We start from the raw sequence: 17,400 nt of genomic DNA on the forward strand, positions 1-17,400 counted from the left end.
AAAATTTGCTGAGTAATCTTTCAAACCCCGCAGTGCCGCACCGGTGTCCCAAGTGCAGTGAGATACCACCCTAACTTTGTACTCCGGCTCTAGACCTAGAGAACCCCCCACGCCTTGATCTCATGTATCATCCGGAGAAAGTCCTGGTTAGGGCGGAGAACCATCATCCTCATGACGCGGCTGAACACCCCGTACTGACAGTCGGCTTGGAAATCTGCCTTCAGCTGATTGAAGGTGTAGCTCTGTAGGGTTGAGAGCTCTGTGGGAAGATATAGTTTTGTAGGTAATGAGTGAGACTGTGTGAGGTCATATCTTCTTTGCGTCAAGATAGCAGAGCGTACAAATTAGGACAGTGATCATTTGCATAAAGCAAAAAGAGAACTTGAAGACAGAAATTATATGCTTTCAGGTATATAACTTTACTGACATGTTTGTATACTGATAACAGTTCAATATTTCACCTCAATTCACAACTTTAAATTGTACCATTTCTGTTGATAATAGTGTCGTTTGGCGAAAAACATGAACATAAAGTCTTTTATTTCATTCTTTTACTGCCAGATTTGTATTCTGTCACACTGTTGTGTTAAAATAGTGAAAGAAACAAACAGACAAGGATTCCTCCATTTCAGCCGCTCGAGGACCTTTTGAGCAGAGAAAGGCCTGGCCGCAGCACTCAAAACAAAGGAACGTACACGTCCGCAAATCGCTGGCATTACAAAATGTTCCGAGATGATAGTAGCAGAAATATACAAGCTTTCATCTCAAATCCTTTATATATCAAGTGGGGGCGATAAAAGGGAATTTATCATCCACCTAAACACAAGCTTTTGATACCCAATCTTTATTTTGGGCACATACACTCGAAGTAATACAGGAATGAGACCATCTCCGCTGCAAAACACAAATAGCAGTCACTGCAATACAAGTATTACAAGCGTTCGCAGAACTCAACCTTCGTGAAATGGGTGATGGTGCGGTGGTGGAGGGTTTATATGTAGACGTGTCATTGGCTAGCTTTAGTTCTGTGTCGTCCACAGAGCGTCGCTTGTAAGTGGAAGTGAGAAGGCGAGGTGTTGAGAGGATGTTGTTGGTTTTAAATATGAAACTGTGAGGTGCATGTCAGGATGAGCGTTTTCTACGTCAGGCCGACATTATTGGAGACTTTTGTATGTCATTAAGAATCTAAAAGGCAAGTTACTTGGAATCTTGGCAGTAGGTGGTCAATGTTATCTGTGAAATGCATTGAGAAGTTGTAGAATATAATGCGAAGACAAAGGGTTTGTGGTTTTTACTATGGAATGGAATGTATGTGTACGTTATGGCCTGCTACAAACTGTGTAAAATGAAACCGTGTCTCTACGATTTACGGGAGATGAAGAAGGCCTGCTTACGCTTTTTGGGAGAAAGCATGGAGACCGTCACATAGGAAGGTGCGCCGAAAAAAGTGATATAGGCAGTAGCTGTATTTTAAAAGTATTCTATCATCCATCCTTTCTTGTTTGTGCACATGACACAAACTGTCCTGTCCATTCATTTCCATGGACAAAGCAAATACCTTTCATTGTCTTTTGAAGATAAAGACTTATATTGACTGGGCTAAAATCGACTGTTGCATCAAAATATCAATAAAATAACACATAAAACAATAACGTTGACCACATCAAAGCCGTCATTGGTGAGATCCACATAAATGATCTTCACATCCCCAGCGAACACCTCCAAAATGTAATGGCTGGTGTCGTCACGGAATGCTCCTCCTCAGGTACATAAAAGTATAACTTCCATTTTGGGCTTGCGACTTGGAACTCATGGAACTTTTCAGATGACCCCTTTTCTCTTACCCAATCGTTTTAGTAACCTATCAGTACAAATGGCATGAATCTGCTAACTAGCACCTGCGACCTACCCTAGATTAAATTGCAGAGAAATCAAGACATCAAAGTATAACTATCCATCTGGGCTTGCGACTTGTGACTCATGGAACTTTCGACATGACCCCGTGCGTGTCTCTCACCTAATCGTTCTCGCGACATGTCGGTACAAATGACGTGATTGTGTTAATTACCACTTGTGTCCTTGTTGTGACCTATATACTCTATATTACATCGCTTGGAAAACAAGACATAAAAGTATAACTTCCATTTTGGGCTTGCGACTTGGAACTCATTGAAATTCTGACATGACCCCGTGTCTCTTGCCCAAACGTTCTCGCCACATATCAGTACAAATGCCGTGCCGTGGCGGGAACGCTTTATCCGCCCGCACGGGGTTTGTCAGTCAATAGGACTATACGCCTCGCGACACCTTTTCTGTCCGGGATAACATAAAACATGCATAATTTCTTCCTTGGAAGAGAGACCAAATGCTTATCCCGACAAGAAATTTGTCCAATTTCAGCACGTAGGATAACAAATCCACCGCCGGAAGCAAATGTATCAATGGTTGCAACAATGATGATGTCGTAACATTCTTTGTTTCACAATGCAGTCCACTACATTGTGTATCCCATATGTCTAATGTAAACTCCCTATAAACAATCTCATCAATGACTGCAAGTTACTGTGAAAAACAAACCCTGCTTTGTTCATCAGTGTATTGTACCGGTAGTAACTGTTACATGTGCAACCCTTTTAAAACGTGTAATACACGCCCCTGTATACAATATCATCATTGCCCTTAGTCTACAGATTATCAAATCTTATGGGGAACATGCACACCCCATCATGTATAATGTACTGTCCCTATAAACCATTTTCTCTATTGCGCAACTATGACCTTTGGGATCACTTCCTGTTGGGACGGGGTAAGCATGAAGCCCATCGGCATGACGTAATATCACCTAAATATAGCACGATTGCGTAATACCCACGATTGCGTAATACCCACGATTGCGTAAAACCCATTTTCCACCTACAAACATCCCCTGCAAAACCGTCAAAAGCCACTAAACGAAAAAATGCCTCGTACGTTTCTTCTCCTTCTCAAGAACTACCCACATACCAAATATCAGAGCAATCTGTCCAGCCGCTCGCGAGCTTTTCTGTACACAGACACGCACCATACAACGGTTTCCAAACATACCTATCGCATTCTGCTAATTACCTCCTAATTTGCATAACAATCAAACAATTATGTACATCACTACGTAAGCTATCTGCATACCTACAGTCATTCCGATCCATCGACCCCTGCTTGCATTATTCCTTCTCAAAACCTAACACAAGAATGACTTTCACCGCCCCAGCAAAACCCCTAAGTGGCCAAAACTTACACACCTTACTATTCATTTACACAGCTACCTACCACGTAAAAATGGGAATGAGCTTCAAATAAACTTATGTTTGTATACTAACCGTTGAATAAAGCTTTCTTACCACTTTGCCCCAGTGTGTTCTGAAGTTGTTGGTGATAGTGAGTCAGGACGGCGTCCCTGTGGTTGTGGAAGACACCCCAATCCACAGAACCCGACAGGAACAGCATGGCGAGGTCATAGGTCGGCGGTAAGTACTGGATAACCTGCCAGTCCACCAGCTTTACCGCAGTCGGCACGTCTCCATCGTACTTAGAAATGAAAACAACAGTGTCAAAGATTTAGCTTTACGGTATCATTACGGTTCTGTTCGGTACTGCAGAGAGATTCTGGTTTCTGCACCTCAAGTTCAAAACATGCAATGGTCATGATATTATGTATTTGGGTCGCGGTCATGGCTGCCGTTTGAAAAAAATACTAGTAATCATGTATCAAAGTCATCAACAAAATCGCAACTGCAGTTCCAAAAGAGCTGCTAGGGATATTTTTTAGAGAAGTATTAGTGTTTAGAAAAACTTAGCAGCTCTTTTGCACCTGCAGGTGTGATTTTTTTAGTGAGTTTGATACAGGATTACTCAAGAAGGCATAGATAGATTTTTGTGTGATGTGTGTTTTTAATTGTAGGTTGTGACGAACTACTTCAAATTGCAAATTAGTACTTACTTTACATAATTTATCAATAGACATCCTTGTAAACTATTAATGGTAATAGTATGTGCAACATATGTTACTTGTAAATTTTAATTGCCATATCAAAGGCATAGTAATTCAAAGTAAGTATGTCATACGTTACCTTAATCATGATATTGTTGCTCCAGCAGTCTCCATGATTTAGCACCCTAACTCTGGAGCTCTTGCTATTTACCATGTCTTCAATAAAACTTTGTACGTTGGTCACCTTCTCCAGACGTGTCAGAAGATCTGTCTCCTCGGGGAAGGTTTCCGCAAACGTCTTCAGACCTCGGCAGAGATAGGCCACCACCTCCGGCGAAAACTGTCCCAGAGCGCACTTCTCTCGAAGAGAGACGCCTGACCTGACTCCAGACGGTGTGACAGGCCGTGCAACTGCGCCAAGGCCCCGACTGTCAACATCACTTCATCGCGGTTAAGCGGTTGACGGTTAGGTTTTATGGAGTAACCCTGAGTTTTTAGGTTCTCCATAACCCTGACGGACATCATGGTGTTTGGATCAGTGGCGGCGAAGTAACATTTCGGAAGGAACACGGAATCAAAAGGAGTGCGATTTTTGTAAGAAACAGAAAGGAGTTGTGGCACTGTATTGGAATAAAACTCGACTTCAACGCTCTCAAATTCTATCAATTTTTTTTTTCCTTTGGACACATCATTGTTGCGAAGTCTGTCAGTTTGGCGACGAGGCTGTAGCACTGAATTGCACCATTCCTGGCCCCCACGGCGTCGAAAGCGATGATGTGGGTCATGTACTAGAACAATAGATGAAGTCATAGGTCATAGGTCACTTAAGGTCAGGACAACCTGCCCCAAGGATCTAAGGTGCAATATGTACCAGGGCAGAATGCACTGGAAAGGTATATAAGTGCAAACTTCACTGTGTCATTTAGCCTCTAGCCACTGAAGAAGCTGTACATAGCGAAACTAGTTTGACCGACATGCTGAATAAAAGTTCAAAACTTTAACTACGCGGCTCCAGATGTCTTTCTGAGGGACGACTGCAGTGTGAAAGATGTCGGTAGCTTGAGGGATGAATCTACTCTACTATATAACCTCACGCCTGGGATGACTTCGAATGACCTCCAGTTGTTACCAAAAAAACAACATATTCCTGACTTCAGTCAGTAACGTAACAGAAGACTGACAGGAAAGCAATAGATGGGCTCCATTAGCTTGCTTTGATTTTTGGTTTTGTGTTGGATGTAACATAGGGAAGCTGCACCGAAGAACAGACATACGTCTGATATTATTCCTGTCATCTACCAGACCTCCCCGTGCAGTGCATTGTGATGTGAGATCCTTTGCAAGAAGTTAATTGCGTCACACTCACGCTATTAACTCAGCTTCTCTCCCCAACTACGCACCGGGCAGCTTTTTTAAAAACCTTTCTTGTTTGGGGGACAATTACTAATTTAAACCTCAGTTTGGGCTGTGATTTTTTAACTCCACACCTGTTATACAGGTAAACATCTGACGTAAAACCCTGACAACAGTGTTGACTATAGCAGCAAAGTAACCTATTATTTATTTTTGGCGTATAAATATTTATCGGTACACACACGTCAACAAATTCACATTTTTTTTCTCCGTATTTTTTCAACAATCCTCCGGTAATTTTGCTTTAGCCATTTTTGAACACTTTCAGTCAACTACAAAATTTATTTAATTTGACACTTTAACAATAGCGATTTTAGGTGGTGTTTTTTTATCCACTTTTGTATATACTGCATCAGCATGCCCTGATAAGGGAATGTGTACTATGCTAGCAAAACCTTTGGAAGCTAACTACACACCTGTTTTTTTCATTTTATGTAACGCACTGCGAAAGCGTCGCACCAGAAAATCGTCCGCGATGAAAATCATGTCTTCAGAACGGGAGCCGCTCTTAAACGGCCAAGTGATGAATTGTCCGAAGAACTGTCTTCATCACTTGCTAGTAAGTGTTTTTTTGAAACGTTGAGAGTCGAGTATAGCAGAGTTTTTTTGTAGAGCTAATCATCTGTGACTGATACAATATTTACCGACTTTTCCTATTCGGTACGTGTAGTCATGCATCCTTTTGTAACGCTCATCAGTCGCGGTTCTCTGAATTTGTATCATCGTGGTAAGAGTGTCAGCTAAAGTTTGTTACAAAATGTAAAGTCGTCTTTAAAATCACTGAAATACTGGCTAAAAGTCGTAGTTCCCTGTGCACTAGTTACCATGAAAAAGAACAAATTTAAAGGGCCCATCCTAGCTATCATTAGGAAGATCCGTAGACAGTGTTTTTGCCAGGCTTTTTCAGGATGTGTCCTGTATATATCTGTAACAGATAGGGGTGGCACCCATCTCCATTTCTGTAGCCCATGGGCCACACATTTGTGCAAGCCACTACAGCAGGGGGCGGGTCCACTGGTAGTGATGTGTGTTTAACTCTTACATGTATACTCTTCCTCATTAGTGCTGAGACAGAGTGCTAAAGCCCCCTTTACAAATCAAGAATTTAGCTCGGCCGAGTTGTCAGCGACCTCTAAATTACGAGGAGGTATGACCCTGATGACGACGAAGAAACTCTGCCATTTGTTCGTAGGCATCAGGGTCATGTTCTCGTAATCTAGAGCTCGCTAACAACACGGCCGAGCTAAATTCTTGATTTGTAAAGGGGGCTTTAGTGCTGAGTGCTAAGCAGAGAAAGCAGCATGTACCATTTCTAAAGTCTTTGGAATGACTCTGCCGGGGACCAAACTCATTACCTATCAAATGCAAGGCTAACACTCTATCCACTAGACATAGGGGACCTCTACGATGTGATTTGGATCCCAATGCTGTGATTTGGGCCCTTTTGCTGTGCTTTCTGTTATGATAACTAGTCACAGTACCCACTTCTATTAACTCTTCAAAGTTGATGATGCAGTGGAATTTTTCCTTATTATACAAACAAAGTTTGCAAGGAGCAAAGTCCTCCACATTCAAACAGCAACCTTATGTAAACCCTTTACTTAATAAGGTCTTCGTCTGCATCTTTAACAAGGCTGGTCCCTTCAATCACAATTACTTTCTCGTGAGAGGCCAATACGTCAAAAGACCTACCATTAATATTACGGTTAATGTCAGATTCTAAAGTCTAAGTTGTTCATATTTTGCTAAATGGGTCGCCAAGCTTGACATAAACAAAGTGTATCAGTCTTCATGATATTAATTAATCTTCAGTTTATTTTTTTTTCAAGGTCTAGATATGTAAGGCTTGATGTTTAGTATTTACGGAATGTGTTGCCACTTAGCTCAACACAAGCACGCCATTGAATCCTGACAGTATGGATGTGCATATATCTCCATTTTTTTTCTGTTAAAACTTAAACCTACTCAATATGTCTTCATTTTTTTCTGTTCAACTTATGTTGGTGACTTACTCTACACTTTGAAGTGTGTTTGCAACCTTGACGCAAACAAAGTATTCAATCCTGACTATATATCCATTTTTTTGTATGTTCAAACGACACCGTAACCTTGTTTTAGTGGTATGCTAAGAAGGAGGTTTGAACCAGGGTTACCAACCAATTGGAACCAGGAGGTCAACTCTGACTCTACCAGTTGAGCTACAGGGACATCTTGTTTAAGACCCACTGGCGTAAATGGTACTTGAATTCAGTTGGGGAGGTACATGTTTTGCAATTGGAAAAGGAGGTGAAAGGAGAGGGATGGACTCTGCCTTCATATACTGTGCCCTAGACACAGTGGATAACAATCCACTGCCCAAAAGGCCTCAACAGGCATCTATAGGACCTTAAATAGTTGAAACTCAGGGAAAACACCAAAGAAACACACCCAGCAAAAGAGGAGATATCTCCTGTGTGTATTTTCCCATTTTCCCTAATCAGAGGGTTCTCTTTGTTTACTTTGGAGGATACACCCAAAAGGCTTCCTTATAGCCAATAGAGACTGCCATTCCAATGTGTTTCTCATGAGTTTCATGGTAATCAATCACTTCTAGGAGGAGAGCATAGCAGACAGCAGGCTGGCAGGTCCTTGTGTTTCTGTGGGTGGAGTAGTTGGTCATGGATATTAGCTATGTTTTCCATTCGGTTTCAAATGTGTATCCTTCAGTCATACATTGGAATCACAATAGAAAAGTGTCCCAGTATGTGTCTGCTGTACGGTGTATGTTACTGAGCGTTGTAACACTGGATAAAAACCCACTGCCACTGCAGACTCAAAAGGATATGAGTGACCTTTTACCTTTTTTTACTAAACAATTTCATTATGTATTTTCAGGCCCAGGCTGAAGGAGATGGTTCTGTTGGGGAGAGCAGCAGCGCCCCCCGACAGAGGCACCCGTCACTGCAGGACCAGATGAACAAGGTCCTGACACCAGTGGAGAAGTTCCCCCTCCTGCCCTCCATCTCCCCCATGCCCACCCACAGTTCAAGGGTTAAACAGCTGCATGTGGATGAAGACGACTATCAAGGTAAGACATCATTTTTGGCGACACTTCTGGGGCGAGCCAAATGGTATATAATTCCTTAAAGTGCCAGTGAATTGGAATTTTGTCCATCATTTTGGTAAACGTCCTCTCTTAGGAAAAAATGTCTTCTTTGAATTGCATTGCCTACAAAATGTACTGTGTGCTCTTTGGTTGGGCAAATTAGCAATGGATTTTTAACATCATCACATATAGGACTCCATCATTAGTTAGTATTGGCTAGAAGTTCTTTGATTTTGTGACATTCTAACCCATTGCTAATAGTTATCTCTCACTAAAGACCATACATTAGACTAGTAGAATGATGTGGTATGATAGATATTTTGAGGAAAGAACAACAAATTTTTCCCTCAATGATAGAAAAACTTTATCCCACTTTAATATCTGTTTGTTTAAGCCAATTTCGTTTATTATTTTCCTTTTCTACTTTGCTCATTCTTTCTTATAATATAGTCTTCAGTAAACCTAATTTTTCTTCTTTTAAATTTTTCAAATCTTTCCCGTTAATCAAAATTTTCCTTCTTTTAGTATGATGGTTATAATCTTTTAAATTAATCTTCCATTAATTGTCACTTTGTAATATTCAACTTGATTCTTGCTTTTTTTTGTTTATTTGTTTATTGAAATTCCCCACACAAGTGGAAGGGGCGGGGGAACAGGTGGTGACGCCTTTGCTGGCCCTCGCCCCGACATAAAAATACAATAGATACAGCAGATAAGAATAATACAAAACGACATTAACAATCGATCAGACTAACGAGCCCTTAAATCCTGGCAGGAGGCGCACTTACATGCAGTAGATCAGGTACAGAGGTTATCGGATACAAAGTTGCTTCTGAATCTATCAACAGTAGATTTCACAAGTAGCTGTTTAAAGGACAATAGGTCGGACTGGTGCGACGACACAGCTCCTATGCTGCGAACTGTGACATCAAGCTTGTTCCATTCGGTAACTAACCGTGGCACGTATGACATAGCAAATGTAGATGCTCTGCAGCGACATGGCATCAGCATGAACGACCGACTACTCCTTGTCGGTCTGACAGAAAATGATACATAGTTAGACAGGTCCAGATCGTTCATGTTGGCTAGGGACTTAACAAAAAACATGATATCAGCGATCTCTCGCCTGTATGAGAGAGGTAACATGTTGAGACACAGTAATCTATCTCTATAGTCAAGATCACCGGCATTTACATTGTCATTGGCACGCAGAATGAACTTTTTTCTTTCCTGGTGCTTTTCCTTCCTCATTTTTTCTCACTATGACCCCCTCCCCCACCCCCAGAGGCCCCTCACTCCCCCCTTCCCCTAATCAGAGACTGACCTACCCCTAGTCCCCGCCCCACCCGACGATTTGATTGGGACAGTCCAAAAAGTAAGTGTCTACTGTCTGAGGACCTTTCTGTATCTGCTTGGTGTTTGTTTGGCTAAGCCTCAAGGGTGGAGCCTGATCTAACTGCAGTAATTTGCTTCTGCTGCATTTTGATATTGATGGTCATGTAATGACCTGTATATGAAGACCATCTAGCTGTTGATTACATGTACGGTCAAACCTGTACATACATGTAAACACCTCTACATAAAGACCACCTGTCCATTGATATATGCAGTCAAACCTGTACAAGTGACCACTGGCCTTTCTGGCCATGTCTTGGTGGTCCCTTATGTAATATGTTCAAGCCAGACAATAACAACATCTGCTCTACTTTCTAAACAGGCATACTACATGTAACTGTGATTGATTAGAACATAAGTGTCACTGCTCTTTGGCATAACACACCAGCTTCGCAGGCATGTGGCTCGGCAATCTTGAATGACATGTCACACCTAACGTAGCACAATTGTGGCTGCAAGCACTGTTTAAAGCTAATAGTATCTATGAGAATGCCCCTACTGTACTTGTTGGCAAAGTTTCTTCAGTGGCAAACCTGAAATAGTCACAGTTAAACAAAAAAAGATTTCCTCTCTTGTAGAAGCCTGGGTACCATACTCAGCAGTGGCTCAATCTTTAAGCTTGCTCATCACAAATAACAAGTGAAAAGATTGAGCCAGCAGTTACTATGGAGGGTGGTGCACGTGCTAACTTGTAGATGTACCGTTAGTGTCTCAAAGTTGTGCATTTTATGTCATTCAGTTGCTATTGACAAAATGTGTCCATAAATAACTTCATCAGGTTAGCAATTATTCATATAGTAAGGTCCCTTAAGCACACCCAGAAAGTGACTTACATCCAACGTTTCGAATTCGATGTCTGTCAGACACCATCATAAGGGTGGAATGACGGGAAACTACTTCTTGCTGCTACTTATAGCCGATGGATTAAAGAAGCAGTTTGGATCAGAAAATCAGCTCCAGTCATGAACAGAGACGAGGGGGGATACAAGCTGAGCCACCTTTGGGACGGCATTCTTGCTGCTGCAGCGCCATCTACATCGGCTATAAGTAGCAGCAGAAGTAGTTTCCAGTCATTCTACCCTGATGATGGTGTCTGACAGACATCGAAGCGTTGGATGTAAGTTACTATTTGGTTGTGCTAAAAGAACCTTACTATTTGGACAAAATATGTGATTTTTTTCACAGCCCACAGGAATGTCCATCTTCACGTGCATCATCCCCTCAAGACCCACATCCACCGTCGATACTCCTCCCCTTCCATCAGTAAGGACCTCTCTCAAAAGGGGCTCTCCTTACCCGAGGACACAGACGTCCCCAAGCCGGGAAAAGGATCCAAACGGCATCGCAAGGACAAACCTAAGGATGCCAAGAAGCCTCGCGATGTCGAAAAGGTAGCGATTGATGTCGAAGATCGATCTGAAGATGATAAAGTGGAGAAGGAAGAGAAAGCGGAGACGTCTGATTCAACGAAGGCTTCGCTCGTCAGGACGGATTCGTACGAAGCAGCGGTAAGAGGATTTACCGACCTTGGAGCGACAGATGCAAGTGACGAGAGCCTAACAAGCAAGCTCTGCAAGGAACCATCCAACGCTTCCATCAAAGCACTGTCCAAGACGTCTTCCAAGGAATCTACTCAAGACACAGCAAGTGATGAGGTTTTGGGAAGTAATGCTCTTCAAGAAAAGACCCATGGAGAGTCTGTTGAAGAGCCTGAGACTGTGACAAGTGCCACAACTGAAGCAAGGGCATCGCCTGAGCCAAGTTCGTCCAAAGGATCTGAAACAAGTTTGGAAAGCGCCAAGGCTGCTCTAGCGAAAGTGTTAGCCCGAAAGGATTCTGCGATGGAAAGTAAGTCAGATGCTGACGAAACCGTACGACCATCACCGAGTCAGGTCGCTCTGTTAAGGGGTGACATCAGCAGGGAGAATTCCTCGAAAGAATTGAAGAGCATCCTTAAGAACGCGTCGTCATTTAAGACACGCGAAGACTCACAGAAGTCGTTGGTGGATGGCGCTGATGCGGTGGCGGCTGGAGACACCGGAGACGTGGATGTTACAGCCTCACAGAAGAAAGCAACGGTAAGAACTTAACAACCATCTTTCCAAATATTGTGTCTTATACATCCCAATAGATAGGTTTGCCCACTTCCATCAAAATGCGGAAATGCAAAACAAAAACATAGAAATTCAAAATGTTTGATGAACATGCAGCCACTCTCTCCCATTGGTCAAACAGATAATTTCCAGTCTCTCATTGGTTGAGCAACTAATTGTGATAGACAGTCAGGATAGGTTTATTCTTCCAGTGTGACAACCATGCTGCAATAACACTGTAAGCTAAAATTTGACTGAGCCATCAACAAATTTCATCTATAAAACCAAATTTTAATGCTCTTTTTGTTTTGTTGGATAATTTCAAGTCATACTTCTACTAGTATATTATGAAATCAAGGCTATTAGCATTATACAATCCACAGCACAGTCTAGTGGAATTGAGAGCTAAAGATTTTAAGAAATATTTTCCTTGCACATCTGATTCAGTACTGTTCAAGCCCTTGCATTAAAAATACAAATTTTTGTCTGTTTTTAGTTTATAATTGGAGGAGATGTGGAGGAGGAGGATCATGAAGAAACTGTGTTTAACCTGGTGACAACAGCAGAAGATGATGCTAAGAATGCAGAAGCTGATGACAGACTCAAGTAAGTCATTAAATGCAATCTTCTTTGTTTGTATGTCTTAGATCATTCTTTTTTTTACTGTTTTATGCTAGAATCTTCTAAAGTTCTGAAAATAATTTTTCTGTGCTGAACATGGGAGAGGGGAATTGTAGCTCCCATCACTGTAGAGGTCTTTCTTTTCCCATACAGAATGTGGTTGCTACGAGAAGAAAAAAGGTGAAAGAATCTCTGTATCTTAGCATGGTGGCAAATTCAACTCCTTTAGCCGGCTAAACTCCTTTCCCAGCTTATGATACTACAATGTACAATAATGTATCTTATGCCACTAATGCAAGATCTGTTTGAAGATTAAAGGGGTATTCCACTCCAGAAGCGAGTGTTATTTTCTGATAGATGATATTTTTTGGGATACAAATGCACTCGACTTTTTGCAAAGTTACCTGATTTGCCTTTTAGACAATATTCTTTTCTAAATTAGAGCACCCCCATGCGGACCCGCTTCTAATGTACTGCGCCGTATATGAGTTCGCGACTTCCGTCACACCTTCTCGCTAACGGTAGTCGGGATAAGCTTGACAAAGCAGTCAAGTGATAATCACACATGTAGGGAAATACGAAAAAAGTTTGAAGACTATATCATCTTGGGATGGGTATATTTGGCCACTTAATTATAAGGAGTTGAAAGTCGGTCAACGTAAAATGGCGGCGCCAAAACTGCTTGTATGGCCGACGTTGGGCACAATTTCTCGCTAACGGTAGAACCGCTGAGCGAACGAAAGTGGTAGTGTGGCTATCGGACATTTAGGAAGGAACACACAAAGTTTGAAGCTCAGCGGTTCTTGGAATCCAGAGATGTGGTCACTTTTGTGGATCATTCTTCTCTAAAAAGGCTACTTTTATACATCAACAAATTACTACAGAATGACCCACAAACGTTCTAATGACGTTTGTGCACACACATACAGTCTACTCAAAAAGTGATCCTAAAACATCATAGTATCAAAATCTATACTAGTACTAACCGGTACCTGTTCCCATGGTCAAAGCCACGTCCTCCCTCAGCAGCGCACAATGCATTAGAAGGGTCCTCAAGGGAATTCAAGAACTCGTTTGCTAAAATGTTCCCTCTGCGTTTAAGCTTAAATTTGTGGTAAATTTGACCAAACAAGCTTGATTCAAACATAATTATTTATTGTCTGAGGAATAATGATACTCGTTTCTGGAGTGGAATGCCCCTTTAAGCGTGAAGATCATCTGTCAGTGTTGATTTACTTTCTGAAGTCATTTTGAAAAAGGATTTTTTTTTACTTTTTTACACTTGTTGCCAGCAGAAACACATGACTCAGTGAACTATTGCATCAAATGTCGCCATGCCCTTTCGCCAGACAAACTAAATTGTATTCAACCGAAAAATAGAATAACTGCCAGTCAAGATAGGACAATGTACTGTGCCACAAAAAATTGACAGACTCGTACAAAACATTTTCAAAATTGCTCAAATGGTTGAAAATACAGCTTAAATGTAGTGTTCGTTACCTTAAAATAATAACATTACGATGACATTGTTACGATGACATTGTCTCAATTTCTGACACTTTCAGTGAGATGCCGCACTTCCGCGAGGGTGACAAGGATGCCTACAAGAGGAAAAGCCATAGACACCATCATGGCCATCACCATAGCCATCACCATGGGCATCACCATCATCATCACCATCACCACAAGAAGGTTCCCACGCCCATGGACAGACTGCGTATCGGCAGCATGACCAAGACGGATGCCGAGATCTATCACAAGATGCCCACCGAGCAAGAGGAGGCACAGAAACTACTTACGCCGGATCTTAACGAGATGATCAGTAAGTGGTCAGAATTACTGATGAAATTATAGGTATAACAGATTCAGACCTGTTGCTGACTGGCTCAGAATATGGACCAATCACATGGCAGCACCTCTCATCGATTAGTACATTGTTGGTGATTGGCTCAGAGTGGACCAATCACATGGCACCACCTGTTGGTTTGATTAAATTGTTGTTGATTTGCTCAGAATGGACCAACCACATGGCACCACCTGAAAGTTTGATTACAATGTTGCTGATTGGCTCAGGATGGGCCAATGGCATTGGCACCACATTTCAGAAGAGGCCAGTGGCATGGCACTGCATTTCATCACCATGTAATCGTTGCAGCTGATTGGATTACAGGAAGGCACTGCATCTCACCTCCATAAAGTCAATGCCAATTGGCTTAGAACAGGCCAATAGAATAGCACTATCTCTCATTAGCATCAAGATTTAGCCAATAGAATTACATCTAGAAATTCTCAATACTACTCACACACAATATATGCAGCAACTTGCAAAGATAAATTTTTTTTAAACTAGACTTATAGTTTTGCTTTGGAGGCATCTGATAAAAAGTATACAGTCACGCAATGATGAATTCTTCTCTTCATCCTTCCAGGCCATCGTCTTGAAGACGTCCCAGGCCGGAGGAGACACAGGATTAAGAAACCCAACGTCAGCTCCATGGTGTACATCGGGAAACAGAGAAAACCTCAGAAGAAGATATCAGTGGAGGCCAAGAAGTCCTTGGACAGGAGTCCTCATGAGGTATATAGACCGATATCAGACATCAGGATATAAGTTACCTCAACGTTTATTTTTATTAAAATTTTTCTCATCCACCTAATTTTTTTTCATTCTCAAAAATCGTAAAGAAATATTGTATCATGAAATCATGAGGTCACCTGAGTGGTGCCGAATGGTAGCTCGCTCCAGACAGTTGCGACAGTCGTATTGAGGTCACCTGAGTGGCGCCGAATGGCAGCTTGCTCCAGACACTTGCGACAGTCGTATTGAGGTTACCTGAGTGGCGCCGAATGGCAGCTTGCTCCAAACCCTTGCGATTTAGCCCCACCTATTGTAAAAAAATAAGCTCCTCGCAATTCAGCCCCTGGCTGCAAAGAGTGAGTAGTCGGCCCACCCAATACCAATACCAATACCAATTGTAAATAGGTTTTGCTCACATTCTATTTTGTTCTAACTTTTTCAGTTCTATTCTCAACTAGGGTGCGCAAACATGCACCACTTCTTCCTTACATAACAAGCTACCTGACACAAAAAAGACCATAGCATGTCCAGGACAAAATAGAGATAAAAAGGGAAGTTCTGCTGCAGTACCAAGGTCACATACTAGGGTACTCTAAATTGACCTTGACCTTCACCTGCTCACCACCACATACCAAATATCGGTGTAATTCATCAATCAGCTCTTGAGTTATGCTGACTACAGAAATCCAAAAACACACACAGTCACACATGCACAAACACACCCCAAACAATTATACATTTTTCATTGACGTAAGAATGAGCCTTATATATACATGTAAAACGACTTAATCTCTAACACAAGAATGGAACACTTTTTCTCTACCAGGTGTTTGTGGAACTCGACACGCTGCACGCCACAGGTGAAGAGGGGGAGCTGGTGTGGAACGAGAGCGCTCGCTGGATCAAGTTCGAGGAGGACGTCCAGCAGGGCGCGGAGCGGTGGGGCAAACCGCACGTGTCCTCGCTGTCCTTCCACAGTCTACTGGAGCTCAGGAAGGGGCTAGAGCAAGGTCAGTAGCAAGGTCGAAAGGTAATCTGATAAAGTTAAACTGTAATTTCCAATGCGAAAATTGGACAGTCATACCCATTTTTTTTTACTGAACAGTCTTTCTCAAGGAATGAAAAATCCGCTGCTTCTAGATCTGTGACGTCGTGTTATGTAGATAGCACATGTGACTCGGTGAGCGGTGGATCATACGTCACTGTCAGTGGTATTTGAATTTTGAGAGCCACGGATATAAGCACACTCGAAATGATGGAACCCCGTGTAGAAGCCTGATGAGTGTGTGAAATCATAAAATATGAACTGTCCATATTAAATGTCCTAATATTTAAAGTGCAATTTTGTAATTCTTTCTTTTTGATAGATTAGTACATGTTATACCAAAGGCAGCTTTTATCTCCTAAAGAATTCATAGAAATGCAGTTAAATACTAATTTATTTTGTCCCTTTGTTTTTCTCCAGGCTCTGTCCTGTTGGACCTTAACCCTCATCCGACCGTATGGGGTCATTTTTGACCCCAGGCGTATATTTTAATCTGCCATAGCAACATTTTTCATCAGAGAAAAAATTCCTTCCATGAATTTGTTTGTATACATGTCTTACAACATCTACCAATTTTTCGCCGAGTTTTGCCCATTATTGTATGAGCTATACTTGAAAGTTTGTGTCTTGTTCGGTGGGGTCAAAAATGACCCCAGCGAATTATGAATCATTAATTACATAAATATCAAGACATTTCAATAAAATAACAGGCATTCCTCATTATTGCTATTACAGCAACAGGTTATAGTTGCTTAGATGAGTAAACACCGAATATTTGAAAGAAATTTAGTATTTTTGTGTAAAACACAGTTTTTCGACATTCTGCATAAATTATGATAATACACACTAATTACCTATGCTAATGAAAGTGAAAATGTTTCTAATTAATTAAAAAACAATATATGGACAGAATGTGCAGAAGGAACCTACAAGAAAGATCTTTGCGGGAAAATATACAAGAGTTATTGTATGTATGTGTTTAGATGGCGGAATATGGTGCATAATTAAGTAATAAATTCGTTACTTTTCACAAATATTGTATTTTTTCTTGTTAAATAACATTATTATGCTATCAGTATTATTGCATCATCACAATTATTGTTTAGAAATTGATAAGACAAAACATTGTTTAAGTAAGTTGAGTATGGTAGATTTTCAGAGCAAATGTGGTTTTTCCTCATTTTCTGCATAAATTATGATAAT

At 41.4% G+C, this 17,400-nt stretch overlaps 1 protein-coding gene across 1 annotated transcript in view; it reads left to right on the forward strand.

The window, feature by feature from the left end:
* The first annotated feature begins 5,824 nt into the window (after positions 1 to 5,824).
* The window catches only part of LOC118405285 (band 3 anion transport protein-like), a 32,475-nt gene continuing 20,899 nt past the window's right edge, over positions 5,825 to 17,400 (forward strand). Inside the window, exons 1-8 of the mRNA XM_035804705.1 lie at positions 5,825 to 5,939; positions 8,255 to 8,447; positions 11,046 to 11,938; positions 12,450 to 12,559; positions 14,140 to 14,396; positions 15,004 to 15,152; positions 15,979 to 16,162; positions 16,618 to 16,635. Coding sequence (XP_035660598.1) covers positions 5,856 to 5,939; positions 8,255 to 8,447; positions 11,046 to 11,938; positions 12,450 to 12,559; positions 14,140 to 14,396; positions 15,004 to 15,152; positions 15,979 to 16,162; positions 16,618 to 16,635 — 1,888 coding nt within the window. The 5' untranslated portion in view covers positions 5,825 to 5,855. The remainder of the gene's footprint in view (positions 5,940 to 8,254; positions 8,448 to 11,045; positions 11,939 to 12,449; positions 12,560 to 14,139; positions 14,397 to 15,003; positions 15,153 to 15,978; positions 16,163 to 16,617; positions 16,636 to 17,400) is intronic.

Source organism: Branchiostoma floridae, chromosome 18 (genome assembly GCF_000003815.2).
Source record: "Branchiostoma floridae strain S238N-H82 chromosome 18, Bfl_VNyyK, whole genome shotgun sequence".
Taxonomy (NCBI): Eukaryota; Metazoa; Chordata; class Leptocardii; order Amphioxiformes; family Branchiostomatidae; genus Branchiostoma; species Branchiostoma floridae.